The sequence below is a fragment of the Malus domestica genome, chromosome 11, assembly GCF_042453785.1.
Source record: "Malus domestica chromosome 11, GDT2T_hap1".
Taxonomy (NCBI): Eukaryota; Viridiplantae; Streptophyta; class Magnoliopsida; order Rosales; family Rosaceae; genus Malus; species Malus domestica.
The window spans coordinates 13,657,913-13,681,599 of NC_091671.1; the positions used below are offsets into that span (position 1 = coordinate 13,657,913).

The following is a 23,687-nucleotide window of genomic DNA, read 5'->3' on the forward strand; positions in this document are numbered from 1 at the left end:
ATATTAATAATTATGAATTTTATTTATTTTGAACTTCCTTAAAAATACTATTTATGAGGGTTTGTATGGTTTTAAAATTCAAACGACGATGTACCTATATGCTCATAGCGTAGAGGATGCGATCACAAGCCTTTGCATATTATTTTTTTAACATTTTTCGCGTTTGTAAATTAATTATTATAATTTTTTTAATGTGTTTGGTATTTTTAAATTACTTGATATTTTTATTTTAATGTGTTTTATAATTTTTTTAATCTCACTCTTTGCCTATTATACTATAAAAATAAATAAATGAATAAAACTTAAAATTTTAAAATTTATATAGAATAATAATACAATAATACATATTTAATATTTAATATACAATATATACATATACACTATGGCTATTGTATTTATAGTAAGGTTTTTTAGTAGTTTAAAAAATTAAAATCATCAAAATAACTTTTTTCTTAACGTGTTGAAGTAGGTTATCCGCATGTCACTTTCGTGTAAACCTGTTAAGGACCCGTTATTAACGGGTTCTTATCATGTGACCCGATAATGACCCGATTAGTTATCGTCTTGACCCGAAACCCATTATTTTCGTGTCTTTTACATGTTGTGTTAACAGGTCGTGTAAGAAATTACCAGGTCTACTTTTACCATGTACATGTCAAAGAATTTCCTTTTCCATATATGTCACATTTTCAAGAAAAACAATGAAATGGATGTTCAATGATGTGCAGGAATTTTTTACTCAAACTTCTTTGTGTTCAAATTAAAATGCTTTGTGCTTATGATCATAGTCTTTCATATTATAAATCACTATGTAAAGATCATCTCTACAAAAGGTGAATTAAAAATAGGGGTGTGCTATCCACACACCCCAAATTACTTCTCACACACCCTTGTTAATTTCTATCCGTTGATCTTCTTCAATTCATCCGATCCGACGGCCGAAAATTAGAAGGGTGTGTGAGAAGTAAAATGGGGTGTGTGGATATCACACCCCTAAAAATAAGGTCGTTTAGAGTATTATAGCAAATACATAGACAGTTTGTAATACTTTTACCAATTTCGTTCATCTGTTTCTGTACAATTTGATGAATAAACAAACTTAGTTTAATTGACTTTTTTTTTAGGCAATTTTTATAGAGTGATTTATAATATGAACGGGTTGGATCATAAACACAGAGATCTATAAATCAGCAACGAACAACTTTGAGTAGGAACTTCAGCTCATCCTTTGAGTAGTCAAGCATTGTTATATAACCCTAGCTAGACTCGTCCAAGTATTATCTACGAAGACGTCAGTTAACATAGGCCAAATCCTGGCCGAATGCAAGTGAATGAACTATAAAATCTTTTACGCATGCTATTAACATGAAATTTACATCGTATTTGCGTATGTATAGACAATATGTGAGTAGTATTTACGTGTCTACAACAATTTGTCGTTGGTATGTGCTTGTCTATAAATTATGAATTCAATGAGAGTGTTACTTTCACACTACTAGCTTAACTTGTGGAGAGTTTGCTAAGTGCACGTTTTGGTGAATGGTGTGAAGTGAAGCATGTGGGCATATTGCGTGAGAATGGAGGTGTCCAAATGCAGTTAGAGAGGGGGGAAATCATTGACATTGGCACATGTAGGGGGGAGGTTACCTTGTCATATATCCTCTCCCATTATTTCTCTCCACATTTAAATATTCATTATATGCTCAAAACGAGCTAACTAACTTAATTAATTAATAGTGTGACTTTGCTTCTTTTATAAAAGATTCTCCTTATTGGCTACTCTACCAAATTATCAATCATATGGATTTTGAAATAGTTTATTATGAAGAAAATAACAAGGTCAATAAGGTTATGCTTAGCTAATGTCAAATTCTCATTATAAAAAATAAATAAATAAAAAACCATTCCAATTGTATTATGAGGCCGTAAGGCTATGCTTAGTTTATCTTACTCTTAGTTAATGGTGCGACTAGCTATTAATCTACTCGTATTTCACATACAATATGATTCACTAAAAATACATTAATTACTAATATTTAAACCATCAAATATTTTACAAAATATTGCAATCCTCTATTTTTTTTTTTTACCAAACAAGCATATATGTATGAGTGTTCATTCAAGTATTTGACAAATATCTTACAGTTTCTTGAAAACATAAAACGTAAAATGAAAGTTATCTATTTTCTGTCGAAGTGAGAATCGCGCCTTCTGTCATTTTCTTAAATAAATATAAAATAAAAAAAGCATAAAAAGTCATAAAACCACCTAACCCGTCTAGCTTGCTGATGTTTACCTAGACGTGATAGGCAAATGCCTAGATGCCCTTTTTTATATAGGAAAACTAATGAAAATGGCTTCAAATCTTTACATTTTAATAAAAAAACCACCCACTAACTTTATTTTAATAATAAGGATAAAAGACCAAAAAAAAGAAGAAAAAAACATAACAAACCCACTAGCGTTGGCGCGTATCCCCCCCCCCATCCCCCCAATCCACTTTTTTTTCTCCTACCTTTTGTCCCATCATTCAGCTACATTAATAGTTTTTTTTTTTTGGCATAGAATTAAAACAAAAAAACTTCGAATTGAATTACATTCTCATGTTTTATTTTTGTGGTGTTGTTTTCTAATAGTAGTCATGATGATGAGAAACTTTTCAATGTGCCCAGAACACAGGATGGTACACTCCATACAAGTTGTGAAAATCTTGTGTTAAAAAATTAATAACATAAAAAATAAAATTTTCCACCACACTTATATAATAACATGTGGTATATCATTTGTGTTATAGGCACAAGGAAAAATTTCTCGAAGATGACACATAAGCTCAAGAAATTGGATGGAAAGCTACATTTATTATTGTAGGTATATGAAAAAAGTGAGGAAATTTTAATTTGGTAATTGAAAACAACTTTTTAAATATAATTACTGAGAATTAAACACTATTTATAAAACTTGACCAATAAAGGTCTAAGTTTCAAACCTTATGAAACTGAACCAAGAATTAAACACTATTTATAAAACTTCACCAATAAGTAGACACTATTAATGAAATTACACCACTAAGTAGACATCATTTATGAAACTAGATCAATAAGTAGACATTATTTATGAAACGAAAACAAGAATTAAGTATAGTTTGAACACTGGACTATACACTATTTATGAAACTGGAGTAAGAACTAGACAATATTTATGAATTATGACCAAGAAATAGGCATTATTTATGAAAGTTGACCAATAACTAGATACTATTTATGAAATCGGACCAAGAAAGAGACACTATTAATGAAATTGTATCAATTACTATACATTATTTATGAAACTATACCCAATAACTAGGCATTATTTATGAAAAATGATCAAGAACTAGACATCATTTTATAAAAGTAGACAAAAAACTAGACATTATTTATGAAATTGAACCAATAAATAGTATAGTACCGTTCAGTTTCATAAATAGTGCAGTTTCATAAATAGTGCAGTTTCATAAATAGTGTTCAGTTTTATAAACAGTGTTCAGTTTCATAAACAGTGTACATGTACTGCGTGCGCGTCAGGTATTTTGTTTTTTTTTAAATTGTGTCCTTTTCGTTAAAAATTAAGTTTTTTTGTCCTTTTTATTAAAATTTAAGGGTTTTTCATTAAAATTTAATTATTTTTTATTAAATAAAGTTTATAATATGGTTTTTTGTTAAAATAAACTTAGTCCAGACCCTTTTCATTAAAATTCCCTTTTTATATTTTTTAAACTACTAGGGATTAATCGCAAGGGTAGCTACGCGGCCTTACACGGAGCCTTTTAGAATACTGATCCTATGAATACCAAACATCTCTATCTCCATAAAGATGGCCTAAATTAGGCCTTTTCTTTTTTTTTCTTTTTTTTTTCTTTCTATTTTTCCTAATAAAAAAGTAGATGCCCCATTAATTAGCTTATATGTAAAGATGCGATACTTTAACTCAAAGTCATTTTAGAAATTTAAAAATAAAAAAAATAAAAAAATATAAAAGACCTCATATTTTCTAATTCTCATGGAAATATATTTTCGTTCTTCTTATGGCGGCTCGTATTAGAAAATAATTTTTTTGAAGAGGATGTGAACAAGGCAGTGGTAGTATAGTACCGATCAAAAGATTAATTGGAGTCCTCCCCAAAAAAAAAAAAATTTGGATGAGTCCGTGATGAATCAACGTGCTGCCGGAGGCTTTACAATTATTCGTGATGAGTGGGGAAATCTTATTTTGTGCAAGAAATCTTGGTAGTTTTACGATTTCCATTGTCGAAGTTGCGGTGCTACATGATGCGTTTAAATTTTCTGCTCAATAAAACTACAAAGATGTACAAGTGGAGGGAGATTCTACATTGGTCATTGACGTTATAGTAGGGGAGATTATTTAGTGTGCTCAAAATACGGGCACATACGTCATATGTCATTATACAAGTGGAGAGACTTAAAAAAAATTCACTCCACTTATATAATAACTTATGACATATCACCCCACGGGAGTTGAAAGTTATAGTAAAAAGCATTCTTTTGTTGTCATAGAATTTAACTTCTATCTTTTAAGTATGTATTTGAAAAGACAAACTTCGTTGTTGATGCAATTACAAAGTTAAGACACTATCGAGTACCACAAAAAAAAAAGTTTAAAAAAACCATCACCAATCACAGCGAGGTAGCACAACATCGACGCATAAGTTGATCCATCCATGCATGTCATTATGAAAACGAAGTGTTTTTGTCAGTTTTGGCTCCCTTGTTATGAAGTGTGACTACTTGTGGACACTTCTCACTTCACATACTTGAATTAGATATATTGAAATAGTAGTGTGGCGTGCTCTCCAACTTCACACAGCTGTATGGCCACGGGCTTCTAGCTCCTCCAATGGCATAGCATGCAAGGCTAAACTACCTAAAGCAAAGACACCCAAAAAGGATACTTTAGTGGCATTGACATGAACATACATATATTTATATATACAAGATAGGATTAGGATTCGGGAATACACACTTTTGAATACATTTTGACATTTATTTTGTAAAGCGCACTTCGTAACGTATTTCAATGAGTCAAACTGTCTGTATTTTAGTACATCCTCAAAAATTAGACAAATCCAAAACCATTAACACGTTCATTTGTACTGAAGAAAATAGACAAATATGGTTCTACAAAGAAACACTAAATTTAATCCAATGATCATATGGTTTCGGATTTGAGTGGTTTTTGGTAGATATGATCTTTGAGAGAAAACCTAAAATATACATGGTTCATATTGCTGAAATACAATACGGAATACACTCCGTAAAAATGTGTGTCGAAAGCATGTGTCCGGAATCCTAACCCATATATATATCGCTATTTTTTTCTTAGAGACAAATTAATTAATGAAACTTCTCTAATTAGCTGTCACACTGTCCACAAATGGGTATTTGCCGGCCATTCTTGTTGCAATTGAAATTGCAGCCAATTTCTGGCTTAATTACTTGAACTTTTAATTACTTTGGACTTAACTAAATTATTTATAAACAAAATGGGTTAATCTGGTCTTGCATGAGTGTGACACATAAGTTGTGATCTTTTTGTTTATTGTTCTTATGGCTGTCATTATTTGGTTTGGTGAGATATTATGTATCTACTTACTACTACTTAATCAGCCGGTTAACTTATTTTTAGTGGGTTAGGTTTTTTCATGGTCACGGACTCATGTTAATTTTGATAACAAATTAAGAGGAAAGATGGATCGAGATTTACTATGGCAGCAGCGGATGCAGCAGATGTTTTTGGAGTCTGTTACTTCGTTTGTGTGTTTGGACTTGAACTGTTGGTTGGCCCTTTTGTAGTTTGTTTATCTTGGCCCATTTTTTACCTGTTTATATGTTAACTTTAGGCCTTTGGTTGTTTATATGTATGTACAAGTAGTGAAACCCGCGCGATGCTACGGGTTTCAAAACTGTCTTAAACGTGTAAAAAGTAGGGAATATATACGTGAGAAAATATGTGCCAAATAGTAGGGTTATATACATATATTACATGAGAAAATTGAGGATGTTGATATGGCACAGTAAGAGAGTGCTATTTACATTCTTATATTACATGACAAAAAGTAGTATAGTTATTTAAAACAAAGACTCTGGCTTATCACTTGCAACCATGTTTCCAATTGCTCCATTTCTTGTGATTTATTAATTTTTGTTCTCTAATCAAGGGAAATTACAAAATCATATTGAAAACCCCTATCGAAGCACATTAATAATCTAACTAATGAATGTGATTCAAGAAACAAACCTTGTTCAAGTGCAATCGATCAGATCTCGCCCTTGCATTGCTGGTTCCAACACAACACTCTGTACACAAAATCCCAAAAAAAAAAAAAAAATCAATAAGTAACCTACTTAATAGATTAATGTAGGCAGATGTGAATTTGAATGGCTTAAAACTCAATAGGTAACCTACTTAACCAACCAAATTGAATGGCTTAAAACTCAAAAATTGCGAAATTGTATAGAAAAGTTTCAACCAGACCTTATTTCAAAAACATTCCTCTGTTCTTCCTCAGGCTGAAAAACAACTCCTCCCCCAAAACTGATTTACAGCATCTGTTTCGAGCCTAATCATTATGAGTCAATTTGGAGATCTGATAAAAGATTTTAGAAATTAAATGAATAATTCAGATAAAAAAAATCATATCAAAAGAACCCAAAACTTCAAAAGAAAAATTGTCCTAAACCCTACAAATTTAAACGAAGAATTCTTAAAAAAAAGGTAAATCGATCTGATAAAGACATGATTAAATTAATTTCATAAATATGAAATCATAAGCATGCGATTCCTTATACTACTGTTGGTATGAACAATAAATTAATTTATGAGTAAATTGATTTCGATTAGCTTTAAAACTCAACCATTGCACACCAAATTCACAACCTAAGCAAATTTGAGGTTGTGGAGTAAGAATATCACCTTCGCCAAACCCAAAAAAGGTCGGAAAGGCCTGAAACTGGTCGGAGAAAACTCAGATCTTCGTCGTCGTCGGAAAAACCCACCGCGAGCTGGGTTTATGGAACTCCTCAGTCTAGGGGTAGATTCGAGCATGCAAAGCTCGAATGTTTTTGTTGGGACTCTCCTAAGTTGAATATATTGAGATAATGCTTTGAAAAAATAGAAGCAAAGTTACAGATATATACGCGCGCACGCATAAAACCTTAGACAAACCCTCCAACTTGAGGGCATTCATATGCAGATTATACAGTTTCCTTCAAATATATATGAATATAACTATATGAATTAATCAACCTTCTTCTCTCTTATGAATGCTTATTCTACTTATTCTACTTATCATTGATATATATAAGGTCAGGCATTCTCCTCACTGTCCTCAAATGTGGATTGGCTGATTTTCATTTGAACTGATGCAAAAAGTACTATATATGTTTTGAGTTTATCAACATAAAGATGTAAATAGTACTACATACATCAAACTGGTACGATGTATGCACTATGAATCATACATTTATAAATTAGATGATTTGTCCTGAAACAATCACAACCTCAAACAACTAAAGTTTAGAGAACGAACTCTGAGTATCAAAGTACTTAACTTATCTCACTCTCTGCATAAAACTTTTAAAAAACCAAATGCCAATTATTGAAATGGAAAACTGAAGTACCTAGCAAAGTTTTTCTTTTTATCCAAACATTCAAGATGGTAAACAATATTTTTGAACACCCACTCTAAATATGACAACTATCGGCAACCCTCAACCTTGTAACCTGAATCAAGCTGGTTTCAAATAAGCCAATGGAAAACTAAAATATTAGTGTTTGGGAAGTAACCTTATTTGAAATACCATTAAAAAATAGAGTATACTTTTAGGCAAATATTGTTCATAAACCCTAATATAATTCATGATAGTTGCCAAAAGGAAAATACCTCTCGATTACATTTCTTTCCTTCACAGACTTTCTCCTTGACAAAGTCCTGAGATAAAACCAAAAAGGAAACTCAGTCGCAACTGAGGCAATTTATCAATAAAAAATCACCGGAAAAACAGAACCCAGATTCCATAATAAGCAAAAGGTAAGGAAAAAAGTGGATTTATTGAAGATTTTGAAATCCTACAGACACAAAGCTAAGAGAAAATCCTTCAGATAATTGCTTTGTTTCAACATGATCATTACTTTATATGGCTGGAGATGATTGGTGGTAAGCTCACACAAAATTTGCAAATTAAATCACAACTACAATTGAAAAACAACGATATGGGATCACATTGATCATAAATTATTATCTACAACTCAAAAAATAAAAAGAGAGAAATTATTATCTGCAACTTAAAAATAAAAAGAGAGATAGAAACTTGCCGGAAAAAACAAAAACCCTCACCGGAACCGAAACTAATCAAGGCATGCAATGGGTTTTTTTTACTTCTGAGATGAAGGGAAGACGATTGGTGGCAAAGGGGAGGTCCAATTTGCAATAGATGCAAAATTACAGATATACACACACACCAAACCTTAGACAATCCCTCCAGCTTAAGGGCATTCATATGCAGATTATACAGCTTCCTTCGATTCATCTTAAGATGAACTAATATTAATCATGCAACTATGTCCAACATAAATCAATTTTTACGAAAAACGCTTCGAAATAACGTACCTAATCAGTTGCCCCACAGGTAACAAATCCCGCCATTGCAGAAGAGTACCATTCATTCATGATCATCCTGCATACCAGTTCCAAATTCTCAAACTTCAAAACTAAAACCAAAATAATACCTAACAAAATTGAAGCATATCTTGACATGCAAAAGGTCAAAAGGTACCTGAAGTGATGAGCAATGGTTTGACATACTTGTTTTTCTTCACCTCTTTGTAAGTTGCTCTTTGCATAAACTACAGCAATTACAAAAATAAAAATAAAAACCCATCACGTCAAATTTATCTGAATATTTAATCACAGGTGCACCAGAAAATTATAAAACTTAAAATTAAAAAACCCCAATATGAATTTAAGCAAAACCCTATTGGATAAATGTCAACAATCTGTGATAATTTATATATGCTAATAAATAATAAATGCAATAGAAAATTAACAGAATATAAACTAGAATGCGAATTATAAAAACAGACAACTTGAAGATCGAGGCTTGCGTACCGTAATGTCCTTGAAACAGAATTTGCGTCCCTACTATGTGCTTGTAGTTCTACAGACGTCTCCTTCACCAGGATTCAACGATCAAGTTAAAATTCTAGCACCGGAAAATTTAACTTCTGGTGAATTTAGTGTGGTTCTCTCAGTAAGAAGGTCAGTAAGAAGGTTTAGGAATGTAGAAGATGAAGTTGATTATTTTCTGTATTCTAAATGCCATGCAGATGGATGTATATATAGCAAATGGATGCTTGTTTGCAACAGATATGAGAATGGGGTGTTACTGTTAGGAGACATCTCTTCAGATGGTGCTTTGCTTTATGTTCAGAAGGAACTCTCAAACTTCATCTGAAATGATGGGTCTTTTCATAAAAAAAAATAATTAATTAAATTCGAATTTAATTAAAAATAACTAATTAAATCCTAAAAATAATTAATTAAATAATTTAATTATTAGAGCCCGAGCCCAAGAGCCTCAAGGCTCAAGGCCCATCTTTTGATAATTAATTATATATTAATGATATATTATTTATAATTAATTATATATTAATTACCAATTAATTAATACACCCCAAAGCTCAACCCCAAGGGTGAGCCCAGTTTTCTTCTCCAAGGCCTATCTTTCAATCACTTTCTATAAGAGATAAAGCTTTATAAAGTGTGGAGACCTTGTGGGAATGGTCAATGTGGGACAAACCCTACATAAGAAATTTCTACTCAAAATGTCCAACAAACCCATATTAGATTCTAAGTGGGTTTATGAAAAATAGTATTAATCAGATATCAACACCGTAAATAAATAAATAAATTGAAATTTTCCTACCTTTAAGTTTCAAGGATTTTACTTTAGAATCCAAGGAAACCCCAGATCAGATTCTAAGTGGGTTTATCAAAAATAATAATCCAATAAGAAAGTAACACTGAAAGTAAATAAGAAACCGAAAAAAAATTGAATTTTCTTACCTTTAGTTTCTGGGTTTACACTGTGGAATCCAATTGAGAACTGAAGGATGAGACTGGTGATGGTTTTCGGTGTTTCTGGGTTCGTGGGTGCTGGGTGGGGTGGGGGTTTTGAATCGTGGTGTTAAGAGAAAGCGAGAGAGAGAATGACGTTCACTTAAGAGGAAAAAGAAGATAAAAATGGACGGACTGATTTCTTATCACAGTGCCCCAAATAAATGGATGGTTCATATTCAATTAGATTTACAGCGGAGTAATATATTGAAATTACACAATTAAGGTAGGGGCATTTTCGAAATTACACTGTTCTTAAGAATAGTAAAACAGTTTGTTTTCAGCTTTAGTATAGATTGAATTTAGTTTGTAATAAAAGTAACTTTTAACGAAAAAATAAAAAAAAGGAAGGTTGGAGGGGACTTCTTTAAGGGTAATAACACCAACCTTATAAGTAAGAAATTAAGAGGCCTAATCTTATAAGTAAGAAATTAAGAGGGTAATAACATCCTCTATAAGTGCCTCTGTTCGATCCCAACCATGCTTAAAGTCACAGGGAGAAAATGGTCATTTCTTACTAAAGCTTATAGAAATCTCATTGTAGGCTCAACTCTGCATTGTATTTGAACGATTCAAACCATTTAATTTTTAGGCACTTCTTCAAATATCGTCCTTCAAAAAACATTCAAATCCAAAAACCTTTAAACCGCTCAATGAAATGGTTGTTGGCTGTGTATTTTATTGAAATACCTTTTTCGGCTATTTTTATATTATTAGTAGTTTTGGATTCGTCCAACTTTTTGCATTATTAATCCAAGAAATAAGGCTTGAAAATTAAATAGCTTGGATCAATTGAAATAAATGAAGAGGGTCACAAAGGTGTGTCTCAAGTAAGTCAACCAAAAGGGTACATAAAACGCGTTGCCAATAATACGTTGCTGTGGTGTAGTGGTTATCACGTTAGTCTTACACACTAAAAGGTCCCCAGTTGGATCCTGGGCAGCAACATAATTAATATTTAATCATCTTTTTAATCCTCCTTCTATATATGATACAAGTTTTACTTATATTTGTTATCTATATACAATTATATCAAGGTTGCTGTGGTGTAGTGGTTATCACGTTAGTCTTACACACTAAAGGTCTCCAGTTCGATCCTGGGCAGCAACATTTTTTATTTATCACTTTTTGCCACATTTTTTTTTTCCAGTGCATGTTTTGAAATTTCTCTTCTTTTACCCAAAAGTAGGGACTTCTTGGGGTGAAAATTGAAGTCGTCTTAAGACCAACTCTAATGATGGGTTAAAAGCCAAATTATCCCTTAAAATTTAGCTTAGAAATCGTAATTTAAATTTTTTTAGATTAAAATGTTCATAAAATTAATTTATGATAATCTACATATTTATTTTATTTTATTTTTAATTTAATTTAACAAAAAAATTAGCCTAAGTTCATTCTTTAATAATCTCGGGCTAAAATTTTAGACTAGAACGGTTGGAGTATAAAAGCTGTTTTTGGGCTAAAAGCTAAATTTTCCGGGCTAAAATATTTGTCTTTTAGCCCAACCATTGAAGATGGTCTAAGATTTGCTGAGAAGAAGAATTATCACTTACAAGAAAAGAAAAAAATATTTCTTAGACGATACGATGTTGAGTTTCCACCATGCGTTTCTAGTTCGAAACTCTTTCATCTCCTAAATTATTGTTATAGTTTCGAACTCCTTAATAAAAAATAAATATTTCCTAGAAGAAAAAGGTTGACATAGAAAATGTAGGAAAAAGAATTGCCCAAAAGTGGTACTCAATCAAATGTAAATGTAATGAACAACAAAAATACATTGGCAGGTAAATCAGATTTATACATCTCTACCTTCGTTACATTACATTAACATTACGGCCTCCTTCCAATTGATGCCTACATGAAATACATGATGTTGATGGTACTTTGGCCATGTACATCCTGCACAAATACCTCAAAAAGGGAATTCTCCGCTCAAGTAAGTCCTCGAAAATGACTCCCAAAAGTGCTTATCCCTAGTTAGCAGAAACGATTACTCGCACCTTAGCAGTGACTTCTGGGTGAAGTTTCAGTTCTGCAATATATTCTCCTATCTCTCGAATATCTGGCAGCGACACAATGCGCTTGTCCACTTCCCTACATATGAATGAAAGAACAGACATGGAGCAATCAGGGTGTGTTTGGAAAAGATTAAATGACAAACACCGGCATGAAAGATTTGAATTGCAAAATATCACACCATTTGCAATCCACACATACACACATTAAATTATCACAAACCTTTAAACTGCAAAATACACGTGCATACAATAAACTATCACAATGTTTTTCTGTTTGGAAAAGTTTGGTTCCGGGGATATGTTTGCAAGGTCTTCTCGAGAAGTTTCTAACCATTTAAGCTAATGCATTAATACAAAATTAATCTCTTCTTCTTGGTCAAAGTGAGGAGTCACAATTCAAGACTTAATTGGAAAAGTTTGGATCCGGGGATATATCCTTCTTGCTGCTTTTCCCTCTTTTCTTTTTGGGGGTGTTGCGGTTTAAAAGCAAAATTCTGCTGCTAGCCTGCAGTAGTTCTTAAGCGTAAAAGTATTGATGCTTGTGTTATGAAACTATATGGTATATATCATGCGTACAGAATTCAGATAATAATAACAGAGCTCGTGCGAAAATTGTGAATGATATATCGATCATACTCTTACTTGATAAAAGATACTTACCTGTAAAGTTGTGCCTTGATTATGTCAACAAGATCTTGGGGGGTGACGCTGCAGAAACATATCTCTGTTAAATTTCATATGCAGACAGTGCATGAAGTTTATATGTCGCACTGAATACAACTCACCTTCCAAAAATTAACTTTCCTTTTCCACCTTTGCGCTTCACCTTGAAACCCCCAACAGTTTCAAAAATACGAGCAAGTTGCTCCGCCTCTTCTTTTACCTGCACCAAGATGAAATAATCTTACAAGACATGATTGATAGGACGAAATCATACAATATAGAATCTACTGCCAAGAGAGGTATCAAATGCATTTAAAATTGTTTTGCTGTACAACACCACATAAAACACAATCAGCACAGAGCCAGAGTACATCCAAATCATATTTTAAATGTGAGATAAAAATATATGAGTATGGCGCCCAAAACAAAAGGAGAAAACAAATGTGTTAATTACCCGTATTTTCTCTGCCTCAATCCTTTCCTCTTCCACCTTCATTTCCCTGGAAAGAACAATTAAAATTATGAGTAATATGTTCTTAAGAGATATATAATTAATTTGGTACCCTAATTATTCTTCCCAAAAAACCTAAAAAGTGTGAATGCCATTAGGTAATTTGATTTAACTCCCACCAAAACTTATGTTTATGCCTTACGGCATAATGTAGTCTTAGACACAAAACCCTTGTGTGACATGTCATCTATCAATGTTTAATGAGCAAAAGTTTATATTCGGTGAATCATAATATACATTACAAACAATTGTTTATTGGATAAAAACCATGTAGTTGTAACTTGGAACTTATAAATTAAGCAGGCTAATGGCTTGTGCAGTCTAAGAAAATACATCAAGAAAAGAGGCATATTCACACAATAGGTGCTAAACCCTCTTTATGTCTATCTCTAGTTTAAATTTCTATCTGAAAACGTAAGAAAAGAATTGCACCCAAGGACTGAGATGTTTCCAATTAATTTGCAGAAGCAACTAAGAAGCATAATAGTTGTGCAAATAAAAGTTCACATTTTGATGCAGAGAACTTGAGAAGTATTACTATTAGTACCTCACATTGATTTTATATGAGCATGGATCAAACTCGAAGTATATGAATCGGCTGAACATTCAAATTTTGTGTCGAATTTATGAAAGAATTTCAGAGTTGGTAGTATACACTAAAGGCAGTTTACATTAGAGAGCAGTTTACTATTGGTAATCAAGTCTCACCACAAACATCGATCGACATTTCATACATTACTTTCACAACTTGTATATGCCTCCTCTTTCCGTCCCATACATTATCTAATCAATTCCGTCAGCATTCTGCATAAGTTCTATCTTATGGTTTCCAACTAAAACTTTTCGTCATCAAACTAGTTTGACTCGTAAACACAACACAAAACAACAGATTCACATGTCTTATTGTAAACTTCAGATATGAAAATGTGAAACATAAAGTGGAAGAAATTGACAAAAACAAATAAAGGGGCTCGTTCCGAATGAGAAAATTCAGTTATGCATTACTTGAGCAGCAGGGGAGTGACAATCTGGGCTTTCCCCAATGGTAGCAGATAATTCCTGTAATAACCAGCTTTCACACTTAAAAGTTGCCCTTTCTTTCCCAGGTCAGTTATGTCCTCCTTTAGAATTATCTGAAACAACCAAACAACCAAACAACAACACAACAATTAAATTAAACAACCGCACAATAATGCTACATTTAGTTCACTATTTTTCTTTGAATTTGTAAGACAAAGGACACGTTTAGAAAAATAAATTGAGGTGGGTTCTTCCACTTTTGAATTCTGGAAGCAGAGAAACTATAAAAATTTAAACTTATGGGTAAACATAGAAATACCAGAGGAAGAGAACCCATTTCTTATATTTACCGTTCGAGCCTTCTTTGCTTTCTTCTGAGCGACAACCACCAATCCCGTTCTTCTATCTGACAATTTGGTAGCTTCGTTTGTGTTTCCGGCGAAGCTTTGAAGCCACGAGGAAGAACTCCACGACAGAGTCGATGCTGCGGAAGCCATTTTCACTCTCTCTCTCTCCCGCTCGCGCACAGAGAGTCTTAGGATTTACGGGCTTTACTATCTTATCTCTTTCGCCATTTGCCTCTGTTATGTTTCAGAGGAAAAAAATTTCATTGTGACGAATTGACCAGATGTTTTTATATAAAATGTGAGAAATTTTAATATTTAAATTATTAACTTTTTAACCCACATATACTACTATTTATATAGTGACACGTAATGTAGCATTCTGTGTTCCAATTATACTAAAAAATCTCTCGTTCAAAGAACGGCACAATATGTGTTGTTTGTCATTTTGGCCTCTCTGAAAAAATGTAATCTACAAACGTACCCACTGATTTTTATAAATTTTGAAACAGTTCTATCAACAACACAGTCTAGTTTAGTAATATTCTTTTATACAAGGAATGTTTAAAATTGGTCTCAATTAGATGGTGAGTTTGAGTCGCGTGGCTTATTTCAACCCTCACTTTTTAAAACTATAAATTGTTATGGAAAAACTAATGAAAATTCTTAAAAACTTCTATCTTAATATTGAGGACATAATAAATCCTAATGGGGTGTGCTATCGATATATCTTTTTTTACTTCATATACATCATCTTAATTTACGATCATCGGATCAACTGAATTAAATAGATCAAATGATAAAGATTAATTGGGGTGTGTGGGAAATAAAAAAATATGTGTAACTAGCACACCCATCCATAATACCCAAGGATAAATTATATTCAAACACTCCAAATTACTTGCCCCACATTTTTTTTTAATATTTTTTTATATTCTACACACCACTAACACTTGATAGAAAATATTAAAAAATTAAAAGGGTGTGGGAAAGTATTTAGGGTGTGTAAATATAATCTCTCCATACCCAAAATGAGCATATGGAATCACAACCAAAAAGAAGGGACCTTCAGGACCATCATCTAAGGCACTACACAAAGAATCCAGATCCTCTTTGTGAGGATTCCGGGGATCCGTCAACATTTTCGTTTATTGTACATCGTGTGGTTAGAAATAATTTTAAATATTTTTATTTAAAATTAAAGACAAACAGTACTTGACAAAAACTAACTGCACGATTCACGAATCCTGAGAATGCTCACCAAAAAGTTCCGAAAAGGATCCCAATGGCTACACAAAAACGTAAAAATCATAAAGCATCAGAAATTGATGGACCAAAGATTTCAAACAGTGATAGAAACTTACAAAAATAGTGGGAATTGGATCCTCTCCTGAGCACAAGCTCAAGATCCTCCTGACCAGCTCACGTGAGCTGTTGGATTTTGATCAAACGGCTACAATTATTATAACTTTTAAAGGGATCATCTGTTTGTAGTCGTTGGATCAAAATCCAACGGCTCACGTGGAATGGTCAGCAGGATCCTGAGCTTGTGCTCATGAGAGCATCCAATTCCAAAATAGTGCAATAGATTTAGAAACAGTACAAGCAATAGTGACAAGCACAAAAAAAAAACCACTGACAAGCACCAAATGAGATGTTCACACCATCCATTTATAAAATTTGTTGTACACACAGCTACTATACCTCAACCCATAGAGCATATGAAGCTTTCCTTTCTTCTTTGTAAACTTTCATCCTTGGAAATATCCTTTGTAATCATCTTTTGTATATATATAAAAGAGCAAGTGTACATATTCAAGCAATTCTCCAATTTTAAAAGGTTTTCTTTCTTTCTTTAGTGTGTTTATTCAATTAGACTTTTATTCCAAAACAGGAAAACATTATCCCTATATTGTTATCTTAATAAACTAATGATCACACTTGTTCGATCAAGCACTATGTTATAGTTGAATACTTGTCATACAAATAACTAGACATTAATTAGGGTACCTCTGAGTCCTCGGTACCTCTGCATTCAGCCTTTATGGTCTTATACCTACAATGTGAGCGGCCGTTATGTTGAAACATATTGAGTTTTATGTGCAAGATTCTATGTCAAGTTGTTATAATGGTTATCTGACTATTTAACCGGACCTTTACTTCAAATTTAATATTAGAGCCAAGTTTAGCATTTTAATAGTATAATTATAATAGTAAAGTACCCATAAGAAGGAAGCCATAAACACAACTGATATCACACACTCGTTTATTTTATTTTATAAACATTGTATATTATTATTGACACACCCCTACCCGGAATATCCGCTAGGACTCTGAATTAAATTGTGTTGGCCTACACCTAGAAGGTGACGAAACCATAAGTGTAGTGATGTGGATAATGTGAATAAATTTAAACCTAAAAGTGCCTAAATACAAGAGTGCGCCGTGAGCGGGAATGAACTCATTTCACACGTGATGTCAAAGCATAAGTAAAGTACAGTAAGATAGGATAAGGATTATACCCTCAAAGATAGCCACCTACACTAAGATTTGCCAAGAATCCTCGTCGATACAAAAGTTCAGCAGCTAAAACCTGGAGGGGCGAAAAATAAGGGTGAGTGGGCCTGAAAATAAAGTTTTAATAAAAACCTTTGAAAACATTATAACCCTTCGCCGTAAAACATGTATAGTTTTCAAAATATACATACTACGTATAGTATGAAAATACTTACCGTAGCCTGCAAAACGCAAATAAGGCATGACTTCCCAAAATCACAAAATCTCAACAATAATATAAGTAAAATCAGGTGCTCAACAACATATGCTAGCACACCAGTCGAAGTCGCCTAATGCGACCTATACGATTGCACATATTGCTCATCAATCTATGTTGGCACACGAGTCGGAGTTGCCTAATACGACCTGTACGACAGGACTGGGTGTAATCATAATATACACTTTAGTGCTACGATCACTTGAAGATTGACAATAATCGCGGTCACCTACGAGTCGGAGTCGCTTAATGCAACCTATACGATAGGATTGGCACCTACTTGGATCCAAAGCAAGCGTGCGATGCGGAGGTGAACATACACATGAAGGATTGGCATTGGCTTGGGGCGAGCATTAACACCAGGGTGCAACAATGATGAGCAAACTACATGAATATAAGCATGCCACAATGATTCGATAGTTCTAATCAACATACTAACATTCATAGTCGTAGATATAATTATGGCATCAAAGATTATAAGCATACATGTGCATCTCGTAGAATGTAGTATATTTCATAAATTCCGTCATTTCACTAATTCTTATAAACTTTAGTCAAATCCAGGCGTACGTAAGGAATTCTTTTTCAAATGCATAAATGGAAACTATCAATTATATATATTTATATATATATTATAAAAAGGAAAATACCCACTCACTTATAATCCGCGCTACAACTCCCTAGCATGAATATCGAGGCGTCACGAACAATCGGTGCCTAGAACAAATATCAAATCACATCTTAGAATTCTTATTGATAGAACACGTAACTTACATAAAACACATCTTCAAGGATGTTATAGAATAATTTGAAACCCATTGACCAAAAGTCAACCGTCGGTCGAAGGTCGATGATAGGGTCCACAACCCTACGTAAGTCGATCCGGAAGATCCACACCTCGGATTTCCAATCCATAACTTCCAAAAAGTTTCAATAAGCTTCTAGAACATCCTAAAGTTTTGTAACGATCCAACGGTCGGATCTCCGCCAATCGCTAAAATTAAGTGGCGGCCAACATTTAGATTTACAAACTTAAAAAACCCATCCAGGAAGATTCGTACGTCAGATTCTCAATCCATCAATTCCTAATACTTTAAATATTATGTACTATTACGTATTAAAGTTTGGAGACGATCCAATGGTTCTTTTTTATGTTTTGGTTCTTTTTTTTTCCAGACACTTTTTCGCTGGTTTCTACCATTAAACTTCTTTGAACTTGTTTCGGCAGCTTTGTTCCCATGAATGTTTTCATTTTCAACTTTAATTTGAACTTTGATTCGGTTGTTTTTGAAATAGGGGAATTCGATTTGATAGGAATACAGGGAGTTATTATGGCTGTTTCGTGCTAGGTTGAGGTTGGTGAAAAGTCAAGACAATATCAAATCATTTAAGGGTATTTACGGAAGTGTAGATTTGTAGTGGGTTGGACTTGTAAGTTTGACTTGTGAACAATAGTTTTGGATGGTTTTTTATTAAACTTTGAGTCATTTTGGTTAAATAACATTTTGGGATGGCTTTTGGTTAAATATTTGTTGGCCCAAACCCTTTTCATTAAAGCTCCAAAAAATATGGTGTCATTGATCCAATCCCATATGTATATAAACACACACACACACACACACACACATATATGGCATATAAATCTCAAATTTAAAATCCCTTATTATATTACTATTACAACCGGCTACAATAAAAAAAGAATTAAGTACCAACAACTCCCCCATTTTCAATGTCATTCCAAATTGGTTTCAAATCTTTTAAACATTCCAAATAAATATCCAACCTATTATAAATGTCACATCCATTAAGCTACAGTACATGTTAAACTAACTAGGACTTACTTTGTCTCCAAAATCAAAAGAATGTCATGAAAGTTGCTAAAATGGTATAGATTGCCATGATGCGGCTACCATAATCTTCATTGGCCACAAAGAAGAACTGGAAGCTGAACCATTTGGTAGGGATTGAATATAAAGGTAGGGACAGGGTCTCGATGGTCGTAGGTTGAGTTTGGAGGTGGCAAGGACTTGATATTTCCCATCTTTATTTTTTGTTTTCCATTTTATTTGTGAATTTGTTTATTTATTTTTTATTTTTTTTCATCTTCATGTCCTTTTTAAGATATTTTTATTATTATTTTAGTGTCCAAGTACACTAAGGAGTGGGACTCATTGTTGCCACTTGTAGTATTTAACAAAAATTAACTGGGACTTAAAGGATATGACATTTTCAATAAGTTGAGTACTTATTTGAAATATTTAAAAATGTTGAGACCAATTTATAATGATACTAAAAGGTTGGGGATATTAGGTACTTAATCCCAAAAAAATTCAAACATTTTGATTGTATAAATGGATAAAATAATGTAACAATATATGTTATGTGTACAAATAATAAATGGCAAAATAATGTGCCCATAGTGTTAAAAAATGGGTACATTTTACGTATAAAATTTTACAAATTTAATTGGTATATTTTACATATAACAAAGTGGTACATTTATAATGAAGAATTGGTACATTATAAATAAATTATGTGTACAAATAAAAGATTAAAAACATTATGAGTACAAATGAAATTTTTAAAAGTATGGGCACAAAAAGAAATTAATATATGGGTACAAATTAAAACTAAAAAGAAAATTAGTACAAATTAAAAAAAAAAGGTTGCAAATTAAATTGGGTGCAAGCTAAAAATAGAAATATATGATACAAAGTTTAGCCATAAATATCGATATACCAAATGTAACGTTTCTAACACTAAATGAATATTTGAGAAATACAATTTAATTATGTTGATTTGTGAATATTTTATTATTGAATAATGATGTTAGGACCTTGATAAAAATAAAAAATAAAAAAAGATTTTAATTAATGAAATAGAAAAAGAGGGATGAGAACCTAATTTCTCTCTAAAAAACGTTAGAAGGATTTGAGGAAAAAAATGGTTAGAAGGATTAATCAGACTTTAATGCCCTTGATTGAAGCTAAAATTCAAGTGTGGGTGAGAAACTTATAAATTGGTTATGGCATAACTTGTAAATAATCTGTAAAAATAGTTAACTTGTATTTCTACATGACAATTTATTTGAAATCTCGGGTTTTGTTGGATGTTTAATTATAGGTGGGTTTATGTTTGGAAAATATGGGTTGTATGGACCAATATTTAAGGAACTCTTCTTTGATCGGTTGTTAGCAATTTTCCCTGGTAATTTTTTCTTTCTTTCTGCTAGTGGTGAATTTATGTTTTTTTTTTCCCCAATGAATTAGATGTTCGTTGGGTTTTGGTGGTTAGTGCTCATGAATTTGTGGAGGTGTATGTTTGGAGAGAACGTACTGCACACATGGTTTTTCATATGTTTAGTTCCTATTCTAGGTTGATTTTAAGGGTTTTCGGAGAAGGTTTTCTTAGTAGACCGACTTGTTGTAAGTATGAGTAAATTCCTGCATGTACTAAAACTGTCAAGGGTTGGCTTATTTCTTTCCTTTAGTAACAATTCATTTGCTTCCTGAAGAGGGAGAATGGATCCACCAACCCTATTTTTTGTTTTTTCCTTGTGGTGAACCGCTGGAGCTTCAATTTAGTTTTATTTTTTCATCCTCTGTGATTCTTTTTCTGCACTTTGAAATAGAGTCTATGTAAGTTTTGCAGGATGGGCTAAGGGCTTAAAATGGAGATTTTCTACTTCCATTTTGTGTATAAAGGAGTTCATCTTGCGCCCTCTCCAGGTAATCAGTAGCAGTTATCTGGAGCAAGTTGTTGACTCCGTCCGCGTGAATGTTTTGTTGATTTGTTCAACATAATCTCTTTGTGGGGAAAATCCCATTTCTTCTAATACCGCATCTCTGACTTCTCCACCATGTTTCAAATGAGAGTGCGCTAAAAGATTCAGTTTGCTAGAGAACAATTCAGAAATAATAAAAATAACAAAAATAACAGAATTCGAAATTCTAATACTTTATTAACCAAAAATACTTGCTATACAAATGAAATACAGAAATAAGTACATGAATTAAAATGGTACTAACTTGATTACAACAGGTGGAGGCTAGTGTAAAAGCTATGTCATTCGAACAGTATTTCCGTCCCACTCTTGTGCTTGTGGTTCTATAACGTCTGCTCAACAAGGAGACAACTACCTAATTCTACAACCCGCACTAGATTATAGAATTCTAGCGATTTGCTTTGTGTGTTTACTCTCTGGAAAGTTTGTATGGAAGAGAAAGAGGAAGAAAAGATCATCTACAATGGAACTGAGACTCCAATTATATAGGCTCTTTCATACCTCTTCAAATATCTTTTGGATGTATCTGAAGCTACACAACTCTTCCCTTTCCAAAGAGTTGTGTCTATTAATCAAAACGTTTTTAATTAATTTTAATTAAAAACTTAATTCAAAATTAAAATATAATTAATCCCAAGGCCCTTGTTTTTATTAATTAATATTAATATTATGGTATAATCATCAAGCCTAATCCACATAATTAATGGCCCAAATCTCAATCCTCATTCCAATGGTCCAACACCCGATCACTAATAAAGGTGGGACTAAAGGAGCTCAAAAAACTCCAACACAGTTGTTATATTTTTTGCTTCCTTTTGAATTTTACTAAATCGTATAGAACTGTGTTGCCTCATTTCATTTTAGGGTTTTAGTTCATCATCAACTAATTCACTAAGTTAGTTTCCTGTCCTTTTTAAACCAATTCACTTATTTTTTTGGGTTCAGAGTTAATTTACTTACCTATATATGCAGCAAAAGAGATCTATCTGTATATTTCCCTTGTTCGCTATTATCTTCCGTTGCTGGACATGGCATTGTGCGTGCACCAGAGTTGCCAATGAGAATTCATTTACTGCCATTTAGACATCGCCTTGAGATTGATGACGTAGGAATGAAGGAACAAATAAATTAACGACCCTCCCTTTCTTAATTTTCAAAAGAATACTGATTAATTATTTAGTTATGACCTATAAGCTTGAAAAAACCATTATCCAAACTACCAAGCTGTCGATGTGCATGATGTTCCAAATCCAACAACTCACAAATTAAAAAAATCCTTTACAAAATTCCAACAATTATTAGCTATTGTTGTTTTGTTGTATATTATACTATAGCTTGGTAATATAATTATCATTTATTTATAAGGGAATTTTTTGCTACTAGCTTCAAGTAATGGTGATGTTTACCACCTTATTTATTACTGTTAGATGAGTTTAAGTTTTGAGATCTATATATTAGATACACAGAAATCTATTTAATAATAATAAGTATGCTAATGAGCATTACTGTCATTTGAGAGTGACGAGAAAAAATGCTCCCCGTTTATAAAGCGTTTACTTCTTCTTTGATATGCTTGTGGGCCTACCTATGAAGGAAGAGAAAACCTAGTAATTGAATTAGTTAATTGAACCAGGATTCTCTCATGAGCATTTTCCTATGGATCTTAGGGATCCCGCAATCTTGTCCGTTCATTGTGTATCGTGCGGTTAGAAATCATTTAAAATTTAAATTTTAAAATTCAAATATGAATAGTACCTAACGAAAACTGACCGCATGATATAAAATGAACGGACAAGATTGCGGGATCCCTAGGGAATGCTCAGGAGAGAATCCTGGTTCTAGTTAATTAATCTAAGTCCTCATCCCTAGACCCAATTTTCTGTTTATTATAAATAAGGACCTGTTATCTACACATTTATTTTACCTACCACACATCTTTATTAATTTCAATTATTTGATATTCTTTAATTCATTAAATTTAAAGGAAAACTAATGATAAGGGCTCAAAAACTTTATATTTTAATAAAAAACCAGGTAGGAAGTTTATTTAATGGTTAGGACAAAGTCCAACATTTAATCAGGCCAATCAACCTGGCCCACATAATGAATTTTCGATTTTGCCCCTGACAGTAAGGCTATGTCCGTTTAACCTATTTTTCCTTTCTTTCTGAGTCTTCGTGCTATTCTCTGCCTACATAACCTCAAATCCTCTCTTCTGACCAAAAAAAAAAAACCCTCAAATCCTTCGACTCCTCCCATATTGTTAATTCCAACTCTTTTTCCCTGGCCTCTCCCAAATCGCACTCACTCACCAACCGGAGCCACATAGCGAGAGAGAGAAACAACCAGAGCAGCGGAGATGAAGACCATCCTCTCCTCTGAGATGACGGACATCCCCGACGG

General features: G+C 32.9%; 1 protein-coding gene and 2 non-coding genes across 3 annotated transcripts; 2 read left to right on the forward strand and 1 right to left on the reverse strand.

Moving 5' to 3' along the window:
* Positions 1 to 11,045: 11,045 nt before the first annotated feature.
* TRNAV-UAC (transfer RNA valine (anticodon UAC)) lies at positions 11,046 to 11,119 on the forward strand. The gene has a single exon. It is a non-coding gene; the product is annotated as a tRNA-Val (tRNA).
* Positions 11,120 to 11,208: 89 nt separating this feature from the next.
* TRNAV-UAC (transfer RNA valine (anticodon UAC)) lies at positions 11,209 to 11,281 on the forward strand. Its single transcript has one exon. It is a non-coding gene; the product is annotated as a tRNA-Val (tRNA).
* A 613-nt stretch (positions 11,282 to 11,894) lies between these two features.
* On the reverse strand, positions 11,895 to 15,019 carry LOC103448040 (large ribosomal subunit protein bL9c). Its single transcript, XM_008387271.4, has 6 exons — positions 14,734 to 15,019; positions 14,369 to 14,496; positions 13,307 to 13,352; positions 12,975 to 13,072; positions 12,850 to 12,897; positions 11,895 to 12,265 (listed from the first exon to the last, which is right to left on the reverse strand). Exons 1-6 carry the CDS (start codon positions 14,878 to 14,880, stop codon positions 12,145 to 12,147), a joined length of 588 nt encoding a protein of 195 aa, XP_008385493.1. The 5' UTR covers positions 14,881 to 15,019; the 3' UTR covers positions 11,895 to 12,144.
* Positions 15,020 to 23,687: the final 8,668 nt, after the last annotated feature.

Coding starts and splice junctions, on each gene's coding strand:
- LOC103448040 (XM_008387271.4), bottom strand. CDS start 14,880: ATGGCTTCCGCAGCATCGACTCTGTCGTGGAGTTCTTCCTCGTGGCTT. Junction 14,497..14,733: donor AAGCAAAGAAGGCTCGAACG/GTAAATATAAGA, acceptor TGGTTGTTTCAG/ATAATTCTAAAGGAGGACAT. Junction 12,266..12,849: donor ATCAAGGCACAACTTTACAG/GTAAGTATCTTT, acceptor ATTCATATGTAG/GGAAGTGGACAAGCGCATTG.